This window comes from Natrix helvetica (genome assembly GCF_964273705.1).
Source record: "Natrix helvetica genome assembly, chromosome: 2".
NCBI lineage: Eukaryota > Metazoa > Chordata > Lepidosauria > Squamata > Natricidae > Natrix > Natrix helvetica.
In genome coordinates this window covers 45,200,693-45,224,474 of record NC_138552.1, presented here as the reverse complement: position 1 = coordinate 45,224,474, position 23,782 = coordinate 45,200,693, and the positions used below count along the sequence as shown (strand labels likewise).

Genomic DNA, 23,782 nt, shown 5'->3' with positions numbered 1-23,782 from the left:
GGGCGGAACAGGTGCTCACACAACCTTACTTTCCAGCTGGGCAGAGCACCACGCGGCTTAGTGCCTTTGAGATATTACTGGGTTGGTGAGTGGCGTTCTGCCCAGCTGGAAAGGGGGGTTCCCGGGCGGCTGCCCGTGAGAGCAGCTGCCTGGCAACCCCCCGCTCCAGCTGGGCACAGCGCCACTCACCAACCTAGCAGTATCCCGAAGGCAGCAAGCAATGTGAGCGCCTTTGCCCCCCCTCCCCGCCCGGCTCCTGCGGCCTGGCCCCTTTCGGATATCGCTAGGTTGGTGAGTGGCGCTTTGCCTGGCTGGAGGGGGGGGGTTGTCCAGGGGGCTTATTATCAGGGGAGGGCATATATTTTTGCCCACAGGAAAAATATGGCACGGCCTTATTATCAGGACATGTCGTAGTTTTGGGGAAACACGGTATAAATGCCTATAGAATGTTCAAATTATTAGACATACTTTTTAAAGACTGCTTTATTATTATTCTAGGCAACTTAACAAAATGAAGCTTCTTTTTAAAATAAATGCTTGATCTGAAGAGGCTTAGTACTATTGTATCTTCTTTTAAATAACGGAGAATAACATATACTTCCAGAAAGCCACATCAATTTTAACAGCATCTGTACAAGTGTAACACCACAAACAGTGTATATCATCTGTACTGTTTTCTGTTTGCTGCAAGGAGACAAATTGCTGGGAGGTAGATTTCCCCCTCCCTCCCCAAAAGCTAGGTGCATCTTATACTTCCGAGCGTCTTATACTCCAAAAAATACAATATACCAAATGAAATCAAATTTATTTTTGGTCCTTCCACTTCACTGTTTTATAAATATCAGTTCTATAGCACTTGATCTCTAGAACTTCCTTAATAACTTTTCCACTATAATATTTTTGTCTGTAAACCATGGGAGGCATGATCTCAGTGGACAATTATGATACAATATATATTGCAAGAATCAACCTTCCAATGAGAAAGAATGCTACAGGCAGAATCTTAGCAGGGAAGGTGTTTGTACATATTCCTAAATAAAAATCCAGGGAATTGGAAATCTAACTTCATAAAAAGGTGTCCCTGAAAACAATGATTGAATGCTGGATTCTTAGCACACCTAGAGCAGAGGTGGGTTGCTCCCGGTTCGGCCTGGATCGTGCGAATCGGTAGTGGCAGCAGCAGGAGGCTCTGCCCACCCACCAGGACATTTCCATGCATGCAAATAAGCGTCATGCGCATGAGCGCACAAGCAAGCTAGTAGTAAAAAAAATGGAAATCCACCACTGACATAGAGGCTAAGGAAACAGACTCAATGCACCCTATGAATTCAAAGGAACATTGCCAACAAACTGAGCACAGAGCGGGGTGTGGGGAGATGTAATGCAAAAAGGCACAAACTGAAGTGATGAAATTTACAAGCAGGCTTGAGACCAATTGGTTAAGGGTATAGTTAATGCTGAGAAATACAAAGGCAAGAGAAGAAAAAAACAGTAGGAAGCTTTAGTACACCACAAACAAGCAGAGCCCAAGTCCTAAAAAGATAACACAAAGGAACTTGTAGGAAGGCAGTTATGAGGAAAGTCTTTACTATAGTAGTATTATTTCTGTAAAGTGTAGTTGTTCTTCCAAAAACCTATATCCCTTGGAAAATGAAAAACAGAATAATTTGGCTTATAGGGAAGAATTTAGTTAATAATGTTATAATACCCATGTTTTAATTGGAGTTTTTCAGTCTTTCAATCAACACAATTCTCATTCTTTCTCTCAAACCAAGATATAATTTTAATAACAATGACAGACATGTGTACACTCTCATCCCACCTTACTTTGTTCAGTATTTTATTCAACCAAATTTACAGTATATTTCATTTTTCAGATTTTTTAAATCTTATTATGCCGTATTCCATAGTCCATAGAAGAGTTTTGATGTATGGCTTAACATATTATTACTAATATAATATATTAACTCTAGCTGGTAACCCGGTGCTGCCTGGGCATTTATAGATATTGAAGCGTTTGTCTGACAGGGAGCTATTGAGATGGGCCTTTCTTTCCCCTACTCCCATGCCAGGGGTGGGTTTCAACTGGTATGGACCGGTACGGCTGCACCGGATGATGAAATTTAGCGTGCCTTCCCGTACCCGTTAGTCAGGAGGCCCCGTACCGGAAAGCTACCTCCCCTCGTTCACTCCTTCACTCGCCCCGCCCATCCTCACTGTGCTGCTGAAAAGTTCTCAGAAGAACCAGAAGAAGAAAGAACTGGTGAGTGGCTGGGTGGGGGGGAGAGGATGTTGGGGAAGAGGGAAGAGACAGAGGGGCTGTTAGAAGCATGAGTGCCTGTGCACAGGCTGTGGGTTTTAAAAAAACATCTGAGTGAATCCAGGAAGAGGGAAGAGGCAGAGGGGCTGGAAGATACTATAGGAACACACACTTCCAGCCTCTCTGCCTCTTCCCTCTTCCTGGATTCACTCAGATGTTTTTAAAACTCACAGCCTGTGCACACGTACACACTGTTCCACTCTTTTAAAAACTTCTGAGTGAATCCAGGAAGAAGGAAGAGGCAGAGGGGCTGGAAGAGCGTGTGCAGTGCACAGGCTATGAGTTTTAAAAATGTCTGAGTGAGTCCAGGAAGGGGGAAGAGGCAGAGTGGCTGGAAGAGTGTGTGCTGTGCACAGGCTGTGAGTTTTAAAAATGTCTGAGTGAATCCAGGAAGAAGGAAGAGGCAGAGGGGCTGGAAGAGTGTGTGCTGTGCATAGGCTGTGAGTTTTAAAAATGTCTGAGTGAATCCAGGAAGGGGGAAGAGGCAGAGTGGCTGGAAGTGTGTGTGCTGTGCACAGTCTGTGAGTTTTAAAAATGTCTGAGTGAATCCAGGAAAAGTGAAGAGGTAGAGTGGCTGGAAGAGTGTGTGCTGTGCACAGGCTGTGAGTTTTAAAAATGTCTGAGTGAATCCAGGAAGGGGGAAGAGGCAGAGGGTCTGGAAGAGTGTGTGCTGTGCACAGGCTGTGAGTTTTAAAAATGTCTGAGTGAGTCCAGGAAGGGGGAAGAGGCAGAGTGGCTGGAAGAATGTGCGCTATGCACAGGCTCTGAATTTTAAAAATGTCTGTGTGAATCCAGGAAGAGGGAAGAGGCAGAGGGACTGGAAGTGTGTGTGTAAGGTGATCAGTAATATTGAAGACCAGCAAGGACAGCCATGTTTCCTCTGTAAGTAGCTGTTTTATTGTTTTGTGTACTTATTTTATTCTTATTTAAGTAGTAAGTGAACAAAATAATAAATTTCCTTTTTTTATATATTCTTTTTGTAGGTCATTCTTTGGGGCAAAGAATTCAGTGACATCGACTTGGTCATTCCCACCCAGTCACATGACCTGCCAAGCTACTCCCACCCAGTCACATAACTGCCAAGCTGCTCCCACTCAGTCACATGATTGCCAAGCTACTCCTACCTGGTCACATGGTCACCAAGCCACTCCCACCCGGTCACATCCACTCCCACAAAACAGGCAGCACCGATAGATGATAGATAGATAGATAGATAGATAGATAGATAGATAGATAGATGATAGATAGATAGATAGATAGATGATAGATAGATAGATAGATAGATAGATAGATAGATAGATAGATGATAGATGATAGATAGATAGATAGATAGATAGATGATAGATAGATAGATAGATAGATAGATAGATAGATGATAGATAGATAGATAGATGGCAGGCCGGCAGGCAAGCAGGCAGGCAGATGGATGTGTGGTCCCAGAAAGATAATTAACATATACTCATGCAACTTAACTTTTGCAACCCATCCCAAGATCACTAAATATTTTACCTTTTGTTCAACCCCCCTACCAGAGGGAGCCCCCTTGTGGAGTACTGTGAACCCTGCAAGAACAACTTCTTCCTGAGCCCTGATTTCTGTGACAATTAAATTAGTTTAAAATGTTTTCCCTGTGTCCCCAGTAGCGTAATTTCTAATTTTGTATTTTCCCCTTACCAGAGGAAGCCCTCTACTGCACTGTACAGTAGAAGCCATTTTACAGCAGTACAGTAGAAGCCATTTAAAGGCACAACAGGCTTTTCTTTTCTCTCACTCTCTTCTACCTTCTCTTTTTCTTTTTTAAGTAGATGACATGATTAGAAATTAGACAAGAATGTGATTTTTTAAATAAAGGGTGATATGATCAAAAACTAGAAACAAGAAAAACATTAGTGTAGACCTTTTATATGACAAAATAAAAGTAATGACAAGAGAAAATGTTGAATAATTGAATAATGAGACTATAAGTATGCATTATTATTAGAAATGTATAAGTGGATTGAACACAAGGATTATGATTAACTTGATTTATTTGTGTTAGAATATATGACACTCAGGTGCCATACTATTCATGCATTGAATTGACATTTTGATTTAAAAAATATAAAAATAAAAAACTTGAAACATAAAAAAGGCACAACAGGCTGCATCTTAATAGAACACACACATTTTTCTCCAGAGAGTAAGTCATCTGTGTACCAAGTTTGGTTGAAATTGCTCAAGGCGTTCCAGAGTTACTCTGGAACATACATACATACATACATACATACATACATACATACATACAGCCTTTTTATATAGATTGAATTAATTAATGAATTAATACTTTTTATAAATAAGTATTAGCCTCATGTTTGAAGAATAAAAATCTCTTTATATCTTTTCTTATAATAAAAATAAGATTTCAACTTGCCTTTCCTGGAATTTTCAAGATACATTTTACTCTCTCAAGAACAAGCTCAACATCCCCTGAATTCTTCAGTTTCTTTTTAATGTGCTCTTCCAATAGGTCCCATTGGAAAGCACCTAAAGATATGAAACAAGTACTTTTAAAATGGCATACAGGACATCACTTTTAGCACAAGTTATCAATCAAGATAGCAATCAGATGTGTGTATGATCTCCCTTAATGATTGCAGCTCTGTGCAAACAGTATTTAATTTTTATAGATTCCACTGCATTGTCTTTCACTGAATCATTTAATAAAAGGCAAATTTTACCCATTCACCCATAGAAATTTCACTGATATTGTGCACTGCCATCCTGCCATAATTTTATTTAGAAGCAGCAATTATCTTCTTTTCTGCCAATTCAGATACTCATAATAGGAGGAAAACATCATTTTTTCCCTTGGCTGAAAAAGGAAAACAAAAGCCTTCACCTCTACTCTACACAAAAAGGAGAGAAGAGAAATAAACCAACAGGCCAATAGTGTACATACAGCATAAGATCTGTGGAGTCCTTAGAGCTCTCCAAGCTTCTCTAACCTCTAAGTTTCATTACCCAACTAAGTAACATGACCAGTGTTATGAATGGGAGGTTTGCTGCGTTTATATACACTAAGTGACCTTGCCAGTATTTGTGGGGATGGGATACATGTAGTCTTCACAATTGAGACCAAAATTTCTTTTGTTAAGTGAGACAGTTGTTAAATAAATTTTATGACCATTCTTGCCTCAATTGTTAAATGGATCACAGCAATTGTTAAGTTACTAACATGGTTGCTAAGTGAATCTGACTTCCCCATTGGCTTTGTTTGTCAGACGATCGCAAAAGATAATCACACGATCCCAGAATATTACACTTGTTATAAATATAGTCAGTTGCCAAGCCTCTAAATGCTGGCCAGATGATCATGGGAATGCTGCAACAGTTGTAAGTGTGAAAAAACTATCATGTCACTTTTTTATTACCACTATAACTTCAAAGGGTCACTAAATGAACATTAGTCAAGAACTACCTATATTTTCATTAATAGTTCATCGATTGTTTACTGCTTGATTGTTTGCCTGGGGTTAATCCCGGGTTATCTGGATGGTGGTTACTAGAGAAGATGTATGCTGATCCTTTTGTTTGCTTCTTCTCCTTTTTGTTGTTTCTTTTGAACGGTGCATAAATGTGGTTTATCTCTATATAGGAACTTTTCCAGATGCCATAGAATCTTCCCAAGCCTCAAGAGAAGTAGAAAACTGGGCAAAGACTATGTTTTTAGAACATTCTGTGCTTTAGTAATAACAGTTTTAAACCGAAGAATCTAAATGTAATCTAGTTATACTTAGTTTCTGCTGTAAACAGGACTTCTGTGCTCAATGTTTTGTATTTTAATTCTGTTTGTACATTAAATAACTGCAAAAATAGCTCAGGGTCCAGGAAAAGGGGTGACACAGGTTGTTTCCAATTGGAACACAGAACTACATTTTTTCTAAATCCCAGCCCCAAATGAGTTTCCTATCACTTTCACTTATATTGCAGCTAAGTCAGAAATAAGTCAAAACTTGTTTTCCAGCCAGCCAGAATCCTGCCATAGAAGTTCCTTCAGCTGACTACTTTCGCTAAAGTAGGATTTTGTCCTTCATCATTCTGTTTCTCTGTTTAGGTAAAGAAATATCTCTGAAACAATGACCAATATGCAACATTATTTTAACCAAAGTACCTCAAATGGGATAACTTCCAGAATCCTGGACTCAGCCACAACAAATGTTATAAAGCATTTTATGACATAAAATGATCATAAAACATTTTATGGCATAATGCAAAATGTCATAAAATATTTCCTGTGGACAACTTCTTGTGTTTCATTGTGCCATACAGTTCAACATGAGGTACTTTCAAGGCAGATACATCTCTGAATAGCTCCCTGAAATTTTAAGAACGTTTCAGTACATTAGAACATCTGCCATTGTTGAAGGCATTGAGGAATCTGATAAGGAAATATTTCTACAATGGCCCAATGGGTTATGGGTTCCCTACTGACTTTTAAATGATCAAAGAAAATAGAAAACACTATTGATATTCTCCAAAGTCTGCTGAAAGTCCTTTATAATATGACCGGCACTCAGATGGCTGTGGTCCCACATGGTTATAAACCTCGTTTTTTAATTTGGCAGTAGAGAGAAAACATTTTTGTTCCGTAGCAGCTTACCATATATTGAAAAAAATCTATCCCCACATGTTCATCCAGATATCTTTAGTATCATAGTATTTTGTATTTCTATACTCTTCTTCTGATGCATACACAGACCTCTTGGAAAACATGGGCTCCCAACTTAGGGAATAAACCTAATAAGCATGTAAGTGGAAGTTGGTGGGACATCTATGTGCTTACAGAAACAACCCTACGGTAAAAAAGCTTTTTATAAAAATATTTTTTAAATTGACTTCTCTCGAATAGTTTGGTGAACTAGGAACACATATCTCCACCTGTACTCTGAAGGGGTACTGCCAAAGTATACCCTAACTCGAAATGCATAGGCTTCCATATTAATAAAATAATATGTACTCCCCTCGCAGTAAGTAACCTCTTCTTTGTTAACAGACAATAAACAGCTGGAACTATTGTGAGAGGATACCTGAATAAATGAAGTGCAGAATATCTGTCAAACAAGAGGAGAAGAATGAGTCTTTAACAATGACTCTTACTGGTGAACCACATGATGTGCCATGTTTTAATATGGGAAACAGAGTTTCCTGAGAGGCTGCAAAGAGAGATTGAGCAGTTCTAATGATAGAAGAATCCTGAATGTCAGTTGGGTTCTTCACATTAAAAAGCAACATGAAGACATGGCTAATAGAGCATAAAACAATCCTGTGTGCTTTTGCTACCTCCTTCATGTCTTCAGAGTAAAATATCACATCAACACACTGGCAGCAGAACAACAAGTTATGTAAATCAGAATCATAATGTGAGGCTTCGCCTTTTAAGATAGGCATTTTTTCTAAAAAAGAGAGAGAACGAGAGAGAGAGTATATATTAGAAAAGAATTCATAAAATCATTGTTCATAAAATTATCACAGTTGAAACTCTGCTCTTTCCCACATAAAATAAGATAGCCACATGGATTGTCTTGTCTTAGAATAGGGTGACTGCTTTTATCATTTGTCTATCTCCCCATTTTACATATGCAGCTCACCAGGCTGGCTGCTTTCATACAGTATAAACACAGTTAAAATGTAGCTGCCTGTTTCACAACTTAGTTTGTCTCATAAAAAAGAGCTTTATGAGGATTTTTTAAGTAAGACAATTCTGCTCCTAAATAGTAGGCTTGGAATATCCAGGCTACAAAAATATATAGAACTACATGATTTGTTGAAATAGTATTTCATAATATGAAATGTTATTTCAACAAATTTCATAATTTCAAACACGGAATAATTATGAATTATTTCATAATATTTGAATTAATGATTTATTATAATAAAGACATGTTCTTGGACTCTGCTCAGTTTGCCTCATTATTTCATCCATTATAATCTATGCTGCTACCAGGCACAAATGGATTGCTCAATCCTATACAAAAGGAAAGATCTAAGACCTCTTCTTTGTACCAATCCCATTCTAAATAAGATTTTGGACATAAAAATCAGATAACATCTCCTCTTTTTTTGGTGCCTTCAAGTCAGTCTTTGTGCCTTCAAGTTAGTCGTCCCAAAGGTGCTTTTTCAAAAGGCAACTGAACTTTGTTTTTCCTTAAAGATGTTTCGCTTCTCATCCAAGAAGGAAACTTCTTTTTGGAGAAGTGAAACATCTTCAAGGAAAAACAAAGTCCAGTTGTTTTTCAAAAAAGCACCTTTGGGACAACCATGACCTGGGTGACTGAGAATCTCCATAGACCTTCAAGTCAATCCTGGCAACTGCCTGTTACTAGACTCTTTAAAATTGAGATGAGTGGACAGAAAATGGCATACGATACCAACTTATTATTTTGCAATTTGGTAATCAGACACTCTACGCTTATCCTAAAAAATAAAGAGCATTTTGAGATGTCCATTTTATATTGGGAAATGAAATGAAACATAAAATAATAATTATCTGCTCATAATTCATGGATACTTTACATCAGTAGTAAATTTCTGTCAGCATTATCTGGACCTGAAAGGTCACCATTAAAAATTCTACATCAACTTCTTCCTATATTTTATATAATCAGAGAACATTATGCCCTATGTAATTGATGGGAAACTTGCCCATATCCAGACACAAGTATCCACACACTGATGAAGACTCTGGACAATATTATTATTTTAAAGGGGGGAAAACATTCAAATGGATATTCTAGTTTCTATCCTGTTGCCATTTTATTTTTCTGAATGCTTCTGAAATTATAAACCATAGAATAAGGATGGTATATGACATCCTTAGAGACAAGCATTTTGTTTTAAAGCACTCCTGTCCATCTTCAAGAAAAAAAAGGAGGAAGGGACAAACTTATAGGTAGTCCTCAACTTACAACTTGTTATTTCGGTGAATGTGATATTTTATGGGCAATTATATTCATGGCGGCAATTATTTTAAGAAGGAGCTCCTCTGATGAAAGTCATTTCGTAATGCTGCATTGATCATGACAAATTTCCAAATGTTCTCTCTGGCCCAGAAATGTTGGAGATTCCATTAGGAAATACAATTTTAAATACTAATTTCACGAGCTCTGCAAATTACAACATTATACAATCCACTGCAACAGATATTGGAAGGCACCTGGCTGATCAAGCTGAGGTGGCTTAACTCCATGACATTTATGGCTTTTCTTCCTTTTCTTCATTTTTTCAGATGATTTCTGATTCAAGCTTTGTATCATAAAATATTCCAGCTAAAATCAAACAAAACATGTATCACTAAATTTCGTAATAAAACTTATTTAAGAAGATGCAATTGATCTGTGTCACCCAACTGTTTCTAATTACTACTGTTGTTGTTAATCTAAGATTTCCTAAATACTCTGGATATAAATAGTTTGCAATCCTGCTTAAAAACTGTTTAATTCTCACTAAAACCAGCAGAAAGTAATCTAATGAGATTATATATCTGTAACAAAAATACAGCTGACTGTAGAGTACTTGAAAGTGTTAGAAACTATTTTTATAGTGTAAAAATCCTGCTTCCTGGACCAAATCATGTAATTTCATTTTCTCTGAAATCACATAAATGCCCAGCTAAAATTGCCACTGAGAGAGCAAGAGACAAACAGCAAATAATCACAGTTAAACTGAAATGACAGTCTGTGCTGCCCTTACCTTTCATTGCAACAGGTAGGCAGAATGACATACTGTATGGTAAGGGCTACATTTTCCTTCCAGATTTAATAACACAACTTTCTAAGACCACCATAATAAAATAGTAAAAGCTCATTATAACAAATAAGAAATTTATACAATTTATAAAATTATAATTTTATATAAAATTTTTGATATATAAAATTTTTGTATGCTCTAATGATCCAAAGTCACGTGTCATGAAAGCCATGTTTAGTATTGATTTAGCCTTGTGATAGAACTAGGAATAAACTATTGTGATTTATAAGGAAAATAGCCCTAAAATTAGTGCAAGTGAAGTATTAATATGCTTATCCTCAGAGTATGTTTTCACAAATAATATTTACCACTTCACAGAATTTTTGTGTGAGATTTAAATATAATAATAGTTACATGACATTATAAAAGAGATATGTGTTTAAAGTGGCAATAAAAACTATTTCATTTTTATTTTACCAGCACTTAGAAATGTTGCAACTATTTTGTTTTATGAGAGATACCATGTGTCTACATAAAAATATAATTAGCACACTTTACAAGTGATGATTCCTCATACTTTTTTAAAAAATAGTTTGAGAAATATATCTAGAATAACTTTCCTTATTATTCTAGCTTATTGATTATCCTATTTTTTTATGTGAAAAATTCACACCCATTGAAGCCCCTTTTTAAATCTGCTAAATCAACAAAGTTGATGGCATAGTAGTTAGAATGCAGTACTGCTGGCAAATTCTGCTCACAGTCTGGAGGTTGATCCTGATCAGTTCAAGGTTGACTCAGCCTTCCATTCTTCCAAGGTTGGTAAAATGAGTACCCAGATTGTTGAGGGCAATATGCTGATATTGTAAACCATCCAGAGGGTGCCGTAAAGCACTATGGAGCAGTATATAAATCTAAGTGATATTGCTATTCCTATAATGGCTTATATTTGAAAAAAGATTAATTGGAGAAAAGCAACTTCTAAATTAAGATTAGTAATTCTACTAGTAGCAGCATATATTATTTCTCAGAAATAATTTGAGAACTATTGTTTATATTTTAAGAAATTAATTCATTTGTAAATGCCATTTATTTTATGACTGAGTGTATTTCTCTAAGTTAAATTAATTTAATGGTGATTATATTTACATCTAATATTGATTTAGCCAATGATCAACTAAATTCTTTTAAAAATGTATTTTAGAATATTAAATATAACAATCGTGGCTAGAATGTCTACACTGATTTCTGTCACATGACTATTACTCCCTCTTTCTATAAGATACTGCAGCGTATTGAGAAAAAATATTAAACATATTTCTGTTACGCAATTTATAGTTATAAAAATAGTACTGAGGTAATAAAATTTTAAATCAGCTCTCCATGAATTATCGACCTTCTAAGGTAGTAGGATTGCACTTTTCAGTAAAAATGTTGGGGAGAATTGTTGAGATTTGGTGAGAATTGAGAGTTTCAATCCAAATGTATCTGGAGGATGCCAATTTGCAGAAGACTGACTTATAAAAGCATAGACCCTGATTTTGTGTCACATAGTTTCACAGTTGTCCCCACTAACATCTGATCTGAATTTTGCAAACTCAAAAGGAAAAAGACTTTCATCTTAACATATTATACTTACCACCCCACCAAAATATTTTCCTATGTAAAAATCATTGAGGCTATGCAGTTCCAAATAAGTGGCTCCTAATTCTTTAGCAAGTTGAACACCTTCAGAAGCTGTAACACAGCTACCTCTGTCTGAGATACACAAAGGGCAAGTGCAGGGGACTTCTGTGAAAAGAAACAATTCGTGCAAAATAGTTTCAATACACTGCTTCTTATTCAATGATTCTAAACTCTATCATGGTAGTTATTCATTAAACCATGGAGTATTATACCCCTAAGGAACAGAAGTGGACAAAAATTATACAATTATTTTAACTTGAACTGTTATTATTAGATATTATATATATATATATATATATATATATATATATATATATATATATATATATATATATATATATATATATATATATATATATATATATATATATATATATATATATATATATATATATATATATATATATATATATATATATATATATATAAATTACTTCATGCTACTTAGATTTATCTGAAAAACAATTGCATCGAAGTTTTCTATGATGCTGAATTGCTTCCCCCCTGAATACAAATATGATTTACTATACCAAAATTACTCTTCTTGTACTGTGGAGGAAAAAAACTTTTTTTGCTAAGAGACCGAAATCTCATTCCTGGTCTCCTTTTTGGATTACTTTAAGATGAATATAATAATCACTTGTATTTGGCAACAATTAAAAAAAATTAATAAGAAACTATCATGGCTATTATTTAACTATATATTATTACAACAAATGAAGTCTCTCTATGTATGTATGTATGTATGTATGTATGTATGTATGTATGTATGTATGTATGTATGTATGTATGTATGTATGTATGTATTGTGTATATAATATGCTAAATAAAAGTTCACTTCTGCAACAGTTTTTGTTTTCTTTCCCAGAGCCTTCTATAATTCCCCAAACTGGGTCTGAAAAGTTTATGTATTTTTGGGAATAATATGGGATGGAGCACTCAAGCTTCTCAGACATTCACAGACAGTTGTACTGCTGAAACAGAGAATATTTGTAGCGCAGGGTTGAAATGAGGGGTCCTCAGTATTCTCTAACCTTGGTTGTTTTCAAACTAGGTAACATCTTTAATTGCCAGTAAGGAGTGTGACAACTCTTGACAGGTAGGACGTTGTCTGCTACCTGTCAATGATTTCTTCAGCTTCAACCTCAATAATACATAGGCAAACAATCGATACAAACTCAAGGTAAACCGCTCCAAACTCTATTGCAGAAAATATCACTTCAGCAACACAGTGGTCAGTGCCTGGAACGCCACACCGGACTCTGTTGTTACAGCCTCAAGCCCTCACAGTTTCAACCTTAAACTGTCTACCATGGACCTCACCCATTCCTAAGAGGTCCGTGAAGGGCGGGGGTAGGTGCATAACTGTACTAGCGTGCCTACCGTCCTTGTCCTACTGTCCCCATTTATTTGAATTCATTACCTTTGTTCATGTCCATGTTCATACTTATACCTGCTATCTTGTACATACTAATAAATAAACTAATAAATAAATAAATACATGTTAGCTAGCTTGGTAATGAAATGTACAAGAAAACAACCAAGTCCAGAGAGCACCAATAACCCCTCAGTCATGTTCTTTTAAGGTTCCAGCCATAAAATCACAATATTCTTTTAAAAAAACAAGGAAGACAGAAATGAAAACCAAAGAAACATCCATTTATTATCTTTTCCCAAGAGATTAGTTTCAGATTATTTAAAGCTGGTTTTTGAGAAAAAGTGTAAAAAAAATGAGGCATCTCTGAATTATAATTCTGGAAAAAAATACTGATAAAACTGTGAGAAAAAAACAAATCAATCCCAGACCAAATGCTATAAAGACTGTTCTCTTGAGTTGATAAGCAATAAGTGGAAATCACATACTTTAACATGCAATGTGAGTGGATAATTGCTCAAAAAAAATATTATGCGTGGCAAGGCTGACATAAGGAGAAGGAAAAGATAGCCGAAAAAGTTTAAGGATGGGATTAAAGAAATTACAAGGGTGTCTTTGGAAGTTATTACTAGATACAAGTCAAGACAGAGAGCATTTATCCAGTAGGTTACTTGATGGAAAAGACATTTGAACTTTGCTTTTAGCTGGTTCTCTCTCCACACTCCAATTGGCTGAAAGAACACAAAGGCTATAGGAAGTACTGGAAATTTGACTCAATGAAACTTTGTGTGATTTTATTTCTTACCCTTTCTAGATCCAAGCCTAAGAATATGATCCTATGAATGGAGCTTCCTTTGAAGAATATCTAGAAGTTTCAACTAATACAAAATGCAGTGGTGTACACAGTTGTGTGTGTTATTAGAAAAGTACACTCTTATGTTCTATGAGCTACATTGGTTGCCAGTTTGCTTCCAGTCCAATTTACAATATTGGTTTTAACCTTTAAAGCCCTTCATGGCAGGGTTTGGATTATCTGATGGACTGCTTCTTCAAATTTATACCTGCCCAATCTATTAGGTCTGATAGAAGGCATATTGCAGGTTCCATCCTCAAGGGACTTACTCTTGGCGAGCCTTCTCTTTGTCAATAGGACTGGGGTCTCAGGAAACGAGTGAAATCTTATGATAGCTGTGAGTGATTCACTTTCTCCTGTGCAATGTATTTTTTAATGATGACTGTTTTATACTTTTAATAATGATTGTTTTTAATGTATTTGTTTTAATAATTGTTGTACATATCCCAGAGTCATTCTTATGGGATGGACAGCCATATGAATTAGATAGGTAGGTAGGTAGGTAGGTAGGTAGGTAGGTAGGTAGGTAGGTAGGTAGGTAGGTTGGCAGACAGACAGACAGACAGACAGACAGAATGTCTTTTCAGATGTAGACCCTTCTTGTTCAATTAAATTCACTCTCAAACAGGATTATAACCTAAAGAATAATAAAATAAAAATACCTATGTATCAATACATGCAACAGATATTATATTAGTTTATTATTAATATTGACAGTTCTTGCTTCTTTAAAAAAACACGGTTCATTTTACTAAAATATTATCTGCGTCACACAGAAATAATCATCCTTTTTCATTTAAATTTTCAGGTAATGAAAACTTTCAAATATGAATTATAGTCCTAACTGAATAGGCTATCGAACACAATAAGGTGAATTCTGAACTGAAAGCTATCACTCAGCAAAGGTATTGTGGTTAATATAATATTACAAGAGTATTCAATATTTATTGCTAGGGAGTCAATAAGCCTTGCAGACTGAATAAATAATCTCTGGAAGAAAGATATTCTTACAAGTGAACAAGGAATTATTCATGTGTGTGTTTGTGTGTGTGTATCCATAAAATTATTAAGACTTAAGATTAATTTAAATGCTTTTTAAAATGTATAATTGTACACCTCTTCATAGTACACTCAAAACTAGCTCTGTATCCACTGATTTTAATAAACTGCAAATGAATTCCACTTGATAATCCTTCAAACAAAAGGAAGAAATTCTCATCTATTAACAGCGGTAAATCACATTATAAATAACTAATTATTTCAATCAGCTTATCACCATTCTAAATACATTATGTCCATGTAGGACAACAGCAACACAGTTTAAACAATATTTCTAGTTATTATATCTATAAATACACCTATTAGCACATCCACATTGTTATTCTTCAGAAGTACTAGTGATTAAGATTTACTTCATAGTAAATTTTCATTCTAAATCAGATATTAAATAAGTGAAGTCTTTTTATTCTTAATGCGACTCTGGTACTGTGATATTTTTCTTTGTACTGTCAATACAATTTCATCACAGTGCAAAGCTGTTATTTCTTCCAAATCTGAAAGCGCTTTATTTTTTCTTCCCTAAAGAAAAAACCTAAAAATGCTCTGCAAAACATAGAAGCCAATCAAATTTAAGAATTCATGTATTGTAAGGCTAAACAGCTCTAGCTACAATATACAGCAATATAATAAAAAAGCATGCCCTTGCATATGATTATCAAACAAAAGATTTTTTTTAGAAATATTACCACTTGAAATTTGAAATCCCAAATTACAAAATTGGAGTGTATTTTTTAAGCAGTCAAATTCATTCCTGTAATCAGATGAAAACACCCAAGCAAATAGTTAACTAGCCTCCATTAACACACACAACAAAGGGGATACTACCAGAGGTGGAATTCTGCCAGTTCTGACCGGTTCACCCAAACCAGTAGCAGAAATCACAGGTGGCCCTGCCCACCCACCCCCGCTCTACAGTGCACATGCGGAAGGCAGAGTGCATGCACATATGTGTACATAAGCGTGCTCACATTTGCGAACCAGTAGGGAAGATAAGTCAATACCACTCTGGGGACTGCCACTTATCTGAGGAATTGGTTCTACTGTTAAACTGTTCTCACTCTTAGAAAAAAAATTTCTAATTAAGTCAGAATGTATCTTTCTGCCCTGAATTCTTTCTGACACCATTTCATATATTTGGAGATTGTATCCTCCTTATCATCATTTTTAAGACTAAGCATACCCAGCTCCTTAGAACTGTCTTCATACCATAGTACTTCATAGTCCCCTGATCATCCTCAATATCATTCTCTTAACTTGTCACAATTTCTCTGAATTTTTCTTCTAAGTAGATGTTCAGAACTGAGAGTAACATGAGGTGGGTCTGACTAAAAATAAATGAAAAGATTGCATTATTGGGCATTATACTTCTACTGATGCAGTCTAAAATTGCACTTATTTTCTTTGCATCCACATTACACTGCTTTCTCGTAAATACAGTACATACATGCCTCATGCTCTACTGCACATTTAACATTTCCTTCCTGAGAACTTAGTACTAAAGTTCATTTTGTTACTTCTAGCCTAGTTTTCTAACCTATTTTGATCACGTTCAATGTTGTTGATAATGTTTTAGCTATCCTAGCTAATTTTGTGACATCTATAAATCTGATAGGAATCCCATCCATCTCTTAAACTGTTATTTAGAAAAATACTAAAGATACCAGACCTAGGATTGATCCATATAGCACCTGCTCAATATCTCACTTCAGTATTCAGTAGTAGCACCGATAAGCATTCTCTGAGCACAATTTTGAACCAAGTGTATAGTCATATGTAACTACATTGCTAAACAGCATGTTTTGAATTGCTGTGTTGAAAGTCAAGATACATAATGACTACAGCATTTCCATACTCTATTAAGAAAATTACCTGATCAAAAATGAGGTAAGATTAAGTCTGGCATCCCAGCACCCCCATGGCAATATAATCCCAATCTAGGTGCTTGGCAACCAGTTGATACATCCAGTTGTATAATATGATTATCACATGATTATCATTTGCAACCTTCCTTGCCAGCTTCCCCAGAAAGTCAGTGGGGAAAACAGCAGGAAAGACCACAGGTTGCTGGGTAAATCTACACACACACACACACACACACTCAGCCTCTCTGTGCTCATGCCATACTGGCACTCACATGCCTTGTGCATCCTCCCCAACCCATATCCCAATCTCTTACTCATGCTTCTGACACACACCTTTCAACCTCCCCAACTCACACCTCTTGTGCACCCTCACTGTTGCGCACCCTCCCCTCCCCAGCCCAAACCAAACCTCTCATGTACTCTCTTGCACCCCCTCCAACTCACACCTCACCTCTTGCACATTCCTTTACACCAGGGTTATCAAACTAGTGGCCATCGGGCTGGATGTGTCACACACTAGCCATGCTCACACACAGTTTCTCAAAGGGAGGGGGAGTTGCGATATGTCACGTGACATCATGGTGACAATGCAGGTTTGACACCCATGCTTTACACCTTCCCTGACCTGGGCCCTCGCCACACTCTTGTGCATCCGTCCAACCCAACGTCAGCCCTCGGGCTGCCATTCAGGGGGGAGCCCATCCATTGCCATGCCTGCTCGGCCATACTTACACACCACCAACGCTGCCACGTTGATGTTGACTCTCTGATGTTGGCGGAGCCTGTAGCTGCATATGGCTCTGTAAGGCTTCCCTCACCACTCTGTAGAGTAACCCTTCTATTTGGGTGCAACTGCCTCCTCAGAAGTAACTCGTCTACTCAGGTCCAAGTGCCTACTCTGACGTAACTCTTCTGCTTGGATGCGGCTAACCAGGAAGGAGGTTATGATGACACTGAGTGGGGGTGTGGCTGAGGGTGTGGGTCATGGTGATTGGTGATGGTGGTCGGGTATCCAGGGTGGAGCTGGGTGGGGTAATGGTATATATATGAGTGATGGTGTTAACTTGCTTAAAACTGACTTGGATTTGCTTACTTTTGTATCATTGTCATTTAGTGCTGGTTATCACGTAATATTAGATTAAGTTTTTCACCAAGCAAACTGACTCTCTGATTGTACCTCTCAACAATTCCCTCACATCCTCCCCAAACCCTTGCTTTACTCTCACGCACCCTCCCCAATCCTTGTCTCACACACCCCCTGACTCTCCAACCTCCATGACACCTCTCACATGCCCTCTTGCAAACTCCCCACAATCCTCATAATTTCTCCTTCGCATCCCCATGTGCCATCTTGCTTTCTCCCAAACACAGCAGTAGCCGCTGACATGCCTGCCGGCCTGGGACTTACAACTTCCTGTCAGTTTCCCCACTGACTTAAGTCAAGGAAATTGCCTTGCTTAATGATCATAAAATTTGATTAACAATAGTAACTCAGACTGTAGGATTTGCCATCTCTGAGTGATGCAGTTGTGCTTTACAAGGGCACTGCTTAGCGACCAAAATTCAGATCCCAATTGCAATTGTAAATCAAGGACAATTTGCATAACTTCACATAAATATTGTCTAAAATCCTTAAGTAATATTATGAAGAAGCTCAACTGCCAAATATGTTTTATGATCAAATACTCAACGCACCACACAAACTGTACACACATTACTTAGAAAACCCTCTCTCACAATTACAAAAGTATGTGTTTCTTTAGCATACCTAATCTACTATGAGTTCAGGAATCACTGAAGTTATGCTAGTTTTGTTCCTACTCAAGCTCAGAAAGGCACGCAGGTGCTCACAAGGAGGCAAGTGAAAATATGAAATGCCAAAACATCATATCACAAATCCTATGACTTAAATATAATGAAAATAATTAAGTATGATACAATAGACTTTGCATCATGACACTCTGTCATCCTTCCATCATTAATTGTAATTAGTCATATACCTCTATGGAAAAGTGATACTGTCCTGGAAAAATCTGCTGTTCATAGTTGTACCAAGCAAATGTTCAAAGAACCACATCCTTCAATTCTTTAACATTCTAACTCAGAAATCTGCTAATGCTTTTAGATGGTTTTTAAAATGAGCAGACATGTAGTCCTCGAGTTACGACCACAACTGAGCTCAAAATTTATGTTGCTAAGTGAAACATTTGTTAAGTGAGTTTTGCCCCATTTTCAACTTTTTTTGCCACCATTGTTAAGTGAATCACTGCAGTTGTTAGTAACATGATTGTTACGTGCATCTGGGTTCCCCTTTGATTTTGCTTGTCAAAAAGTCGCAAAAGGGGATCACGTGACCCCAGGACACTGCAACCATCATAAATATGAACCAGTTGCCAAGCATCTGAATTTTGATCATGTAACTATGGGGATGCTGCATGTCATAAGTGTGAAAAATGGTCATAAGTCACATTTTTCTGTGCCATTATAACTTTGAACCTTAACTAAATGAACTGTTGTAAGTCAAGGTCTACCTGTATAGGATGATAATGTTCCGGGTTATTCTTATTTTTTTCTCTTTCAACTGGAACCAATCAAACCAAGTAAAAAGGTAGAATATTAAGTTCAGTTCTAAGAAGTATTAACTTTATCATGAGTGATCTAATAACAAAGCTTTCTCATCATGATTCATCCAACACTTAGCATAATACTGATATCTCAGCTTTTTATAACATGACTTCTAGCACATACCGTTTTGTCTTGCACCAACAGCAGAAATTATAACTGGAACTGAACAGTGACTAAGTGTTTTCTTTATCAGTGGTGCATAAATATCTTTTACTTCTTGAAATGAAGACTTGTCATTTACAGAATATTTAATCACAATGATATCTGCTTCTCCAATGAGGTTCCGAGATGTGTACCAGTCACTTTCAAAAATATCCTATATATACAAAACAAAAAGATGGAGCTAAATTCCCTTTTTTATTGATCAAGAGATCAGAGCACACAACTGTATAATAATTGAAAGTTTACTAAAACCTAGGATACATTTCTTTTGGGGATATTAAAAATGTGCAAAGATGTCTGCAATAAATCAATTTGTTCAAACTTCATCTTGCTCTCTATACCTCGCTTGTAGCAAACTTTACGTTAATAAGTCTGTTTTACAGTTATGAGTTTGTATACATAGGGTGATGAAACTAACAGTTCATGGCTGTAAAGGATTTCCAATCCAGCTGTCTAAATATTAAGCTAAACTTTCTATTCAATTATTGATACATTTTATATACAAAATACATGCATCAAAACTACCCCTCATTTTAATTACTTACAGCAATATCAGTTATTGGTGCAGTACTAATACATTTTGAAAGCAGACGCATTTGATGTATAAAACGTTATCCTTACTGGAAATTAAGGAAAAGGTATAACTGAAAACCCTGACCTGGATTTACTGGATAAATAACTGCCATTACTTCTTCATTTCTGAAGATCAGTAAAACTATTAGAAATCAATTGCTAAAATTCTTAACAAAAACAGTGTTCTTTTTTTTAAGGTTGTTCCAACCTCCTTTAATGATTGAAGAGCAAATAGCTAACTAAACAAAACATTTTACAAGGGCAATTAGAAATACTTTTTCTGAAATACTGACTGTGCCAGCTTAAGTTTTCCTACATTTTCCCATCATTTACGAATACCGTTGTACCCCTTGATCACTCCACCTTTTATTACAATCTTTATAATGCTTTTAAAGTTCAGGTTAGAATCATGATATATTTATTCTTAGAAGAAATTGAAGTTTAACTGTTTTTCCCCCGTGACATTCTGGGAAGCTCGCTACTTTAGAAATGAAAGGTCAGCCTGATGCCCTTATTGTCAGCTGATGAAAACTTTAGGCCTACTATGAGTGAATTTTCTGCACTTTTTTTGTAGTATCACAATTCAAAGGACTTCAGAAATCACACAATTTGAAAATTCAATTAGATTATCCAACATTTTAAGTAACTGAGAAAAAAGAGAACGTAGACTAAGTTCAGAATGTTTAGAGGTATGAGGAGTAGGTACCTGCGAGTGGGGATGGAATGGAAAAGAAAGACAAAAGATATGCTGGAACAATATTAAGAGAAGACACAGAAAAGATGGTAGGAATAACAAAATTGAAATGATATAATGTAGTTTAACATAATGAATATTCAGAAGTTTTACACCATGAATATCATGGACTGTATACACTTCTCAAGCCACATTTTGAACCTAACAAATTATCCATTAGGAAATATTAGTGTTGAAATTCCTAGATTTTTACACATGCAAAATATTGCTCAACCAATGACAGATATTCCTAGATATTGTGTCTCTATTTCAAAGATTCAGAGATCTTTATTCACATACAGGCAAAAATTGTGGGGTGGGACTAGAATAATTAGAAAATAGCAAACATTCCATCTAAGTACAAATTAACATCGTAAATACCACAAGTGATGTCTGATTTATATGTATGTAGAACACTTTACAAACTGCTGCAAAATAGTGACCTCCATAAAAAGTTAATCTCAGATGCAGTTTATTTCTGAAGTCTTATATAAGACATACGTAACTAATGGTTGAAATGCACTTTTGAGACAAAAATACAGGATCACCAGGATCAATAATCTTCAATTATCTGTATTTGCATGTAAATGTATGAATTTAAAGTTAGTATGTAAACTTAGGTCATGTTTTCCTAATTACTTGGTACAGACAATTACCTTCAAATATGCCCCAATTACTCTTCTGTCCCATTAGAAGTCTTGAGCACTAAATAGATCCCCCCCCCAAAGTTATCTACGCATATTTCATATATAACACATTTCATGGAAGGGGGAAGGAAAGGATGGACTGAAGCTGAGTATCGATCCAGTAAATGTAGATCCTAGATGTCATTATTCATCCAAATAAATTAGAAAAAGTGGTTTTGAGCATGTCTCTTCAAGCAAATGTATTTTAACTAATTCTTTGTATTAATTAGCTTTTAAACCTGTCCCATCTCTAGACAGGAAACCCTCATCGTAAATGAAACTTCTATAAAAGAAATCCTTTTGACTCAGACAACTGCAGTGGTTATAATACTGTAGTGTTATATAATTCTACTGTTCAATAATGTCGGTAACAACAGTGTGAAAAACAACACTGTGGTGAGAATGATAAGAACTGTATCATTACCTATCCAACTTGTTTAGCTTACTTTCTTAGTTTTCCAGGCCACCCTGCAGATAGTGATTACGTCTGCTGTGCTGTCCTGGTATTCTAAAAATACACTCACCCTAATATTCCTCTTAACCTTTTTATGTCACAGATTGGAAGCCTATAGTTTACATTATAAAGGATTGTTTTATCATTTAAAATTAAAACTCTAGGAATATGGTCCACAACTATCAGATCATTTTAGGGATGGATCCTATTAAAATATGTTATCTGTCACCAATAACTAAGATAAGCAGCATTTCACTTGTAAGGAATATACTACCAATATAATCTGACAATATTGATAGACTTTCATAGAAATATAGCTCTCTGCTATTTCAGATACGGGATTTATTTCCGGTATTTAAAATCAAAACTACAAGCTATTTATTCATATCCATATAAATCACTCAAAATCTCACATAAAGATATGAATCTAGATAGTTGCTTATAGGAATTCTAATACTAACATCAGAAACATTACTGAAAGCTATTTTTTGCATGATTAAGAAAAACAACAGTGTCAATTTTTACAAGTTTACATTCATGCAGTATAAATAATATTATAAGCTGAAAGTTAAACAATTTTGCTTTTAGAAATGATCCAAATTAAAAGTTAACATTGAAAAACCATATTATATTCTATTGGTTTCAATAAAAAGTTTTATTCTATGACAAAAAACTGTTTCAATATAGGAATAAAAATACTTTTTATATTTTAAGCTTATCAGAGACCCCAAAATGTATTTGATAGGGAGCAATCTGTAAAAGATTCACTCTCTTTTTTATCCAATTCAACATATTAAGGGGTGAATATTATTTTAGCACTTGGCCCAGATTATAGTAAAACTACAATTCTACACGTGATTGCAGTGAAATAAGCCTAATGGAATACTATGACACTTAGGTACTTCAGAATAGACATGTTTAAAATTGATCTATAACTTTTTTTTTATTACATTCTCTTACCCAGAGAGGACAGTCATGTACCACCAATCTGACATTTCCAAACACACAAGCTTGATACTCCGTGAATGCAGGATTTCTAAGGTAACTGGCAGAGTTTAGTAACAAATTACTATCAGTCTCTGAAACTAAAGCACTTCTCCCAAGATAGGTCCATATCAAACTCTTCTGCTGATCATCCTCGGAAAATCCATCTCTTTCATTCCCAAAGGCTACAATGTGAACAGACCTACAAATAAATAACATTTCAATGTGTTGAATTAAACATTTACTAAAACAAAATTAAGAAAATATGGAGCGAGGAAAAGAGGAAAACCAAATTAAATATATTTTTAAAAATGGACACAGACCGGTGTACATTGATATAAACACAGACGCACAGATACGATTTTAGCGGATTCCTAACGCTAAAGGAACAAACAATAATAATCCACATACATGATTTTAAATCCAGAAGCACGAAAGCAAATTTCCTTGGAACTCCACAAAAGCTGCTTGCATTACAAATCCAGAGCCGTTTGAATTTATTCTTCCTCCATTTCCTGAGGCTCTTTCATTCACCTAGTCGCAATCGCGGTAGCTCTGGGGAGTTTCCGTTCATGTCTTGTTGAGCAATCTTGTCTCTGTAAGCCAGAAAGAGGGTTAGCTCCGTGACAATAGCTTGCTTGCTTGCTGTGCTGAAGATGAAATTAGCACATAAACTCAGCAACTA

The 23,782-nt window shown here is 36.0% G+C and overlaps 1 protein-coding gene across 2 annotated transcripts in view; it reads right to left on the bottom strand.

Moving 5' to 3' along the window:
• The window catches only part of RHOBTB3 (Rho related BTB domain containing 3), a 78,401-nt gene that overhangs the window by 10,566 nt on the left and 44,053 nt on the right, over positions 1-23,782 (bottom strand). For both annotated transcript variants that reach the window (XM_081940934.1, XM_081940935.1), the window contains exons 3-9: positions 23,509-23,693; positions 23,074-23,299; positions 19,629-19,821; positions 11,685-11,836; positions 9,513-9,624; positions 7,387-7,752; positions 4,731-4,843 (exon numbers count right to left, since the gene is read on the bottom strand). In XM_081940934.1, coding sequence (XP_081797060.1) covers positions 4,731-4,843; positions 7,387-7,752; positions 9,513-9,624; positions 11,685-11,836; positions 19,629-19,821; positions 23,074-23,299; positions 23,509-23,510 — 1,164 coding nt within the window. In that variant the 5' untranslated portion in view covers positions 23,511-23,693. The remainder of the gene's footprint in view (positions 1-4,730; positions 4,844-7,386; positions 7,753-9,512; positions 9,625-11,684; positions 11,837-19,628; positions 19,822-23,073; positions 23,300-23,508; positions 23,694-23,782) is intronic.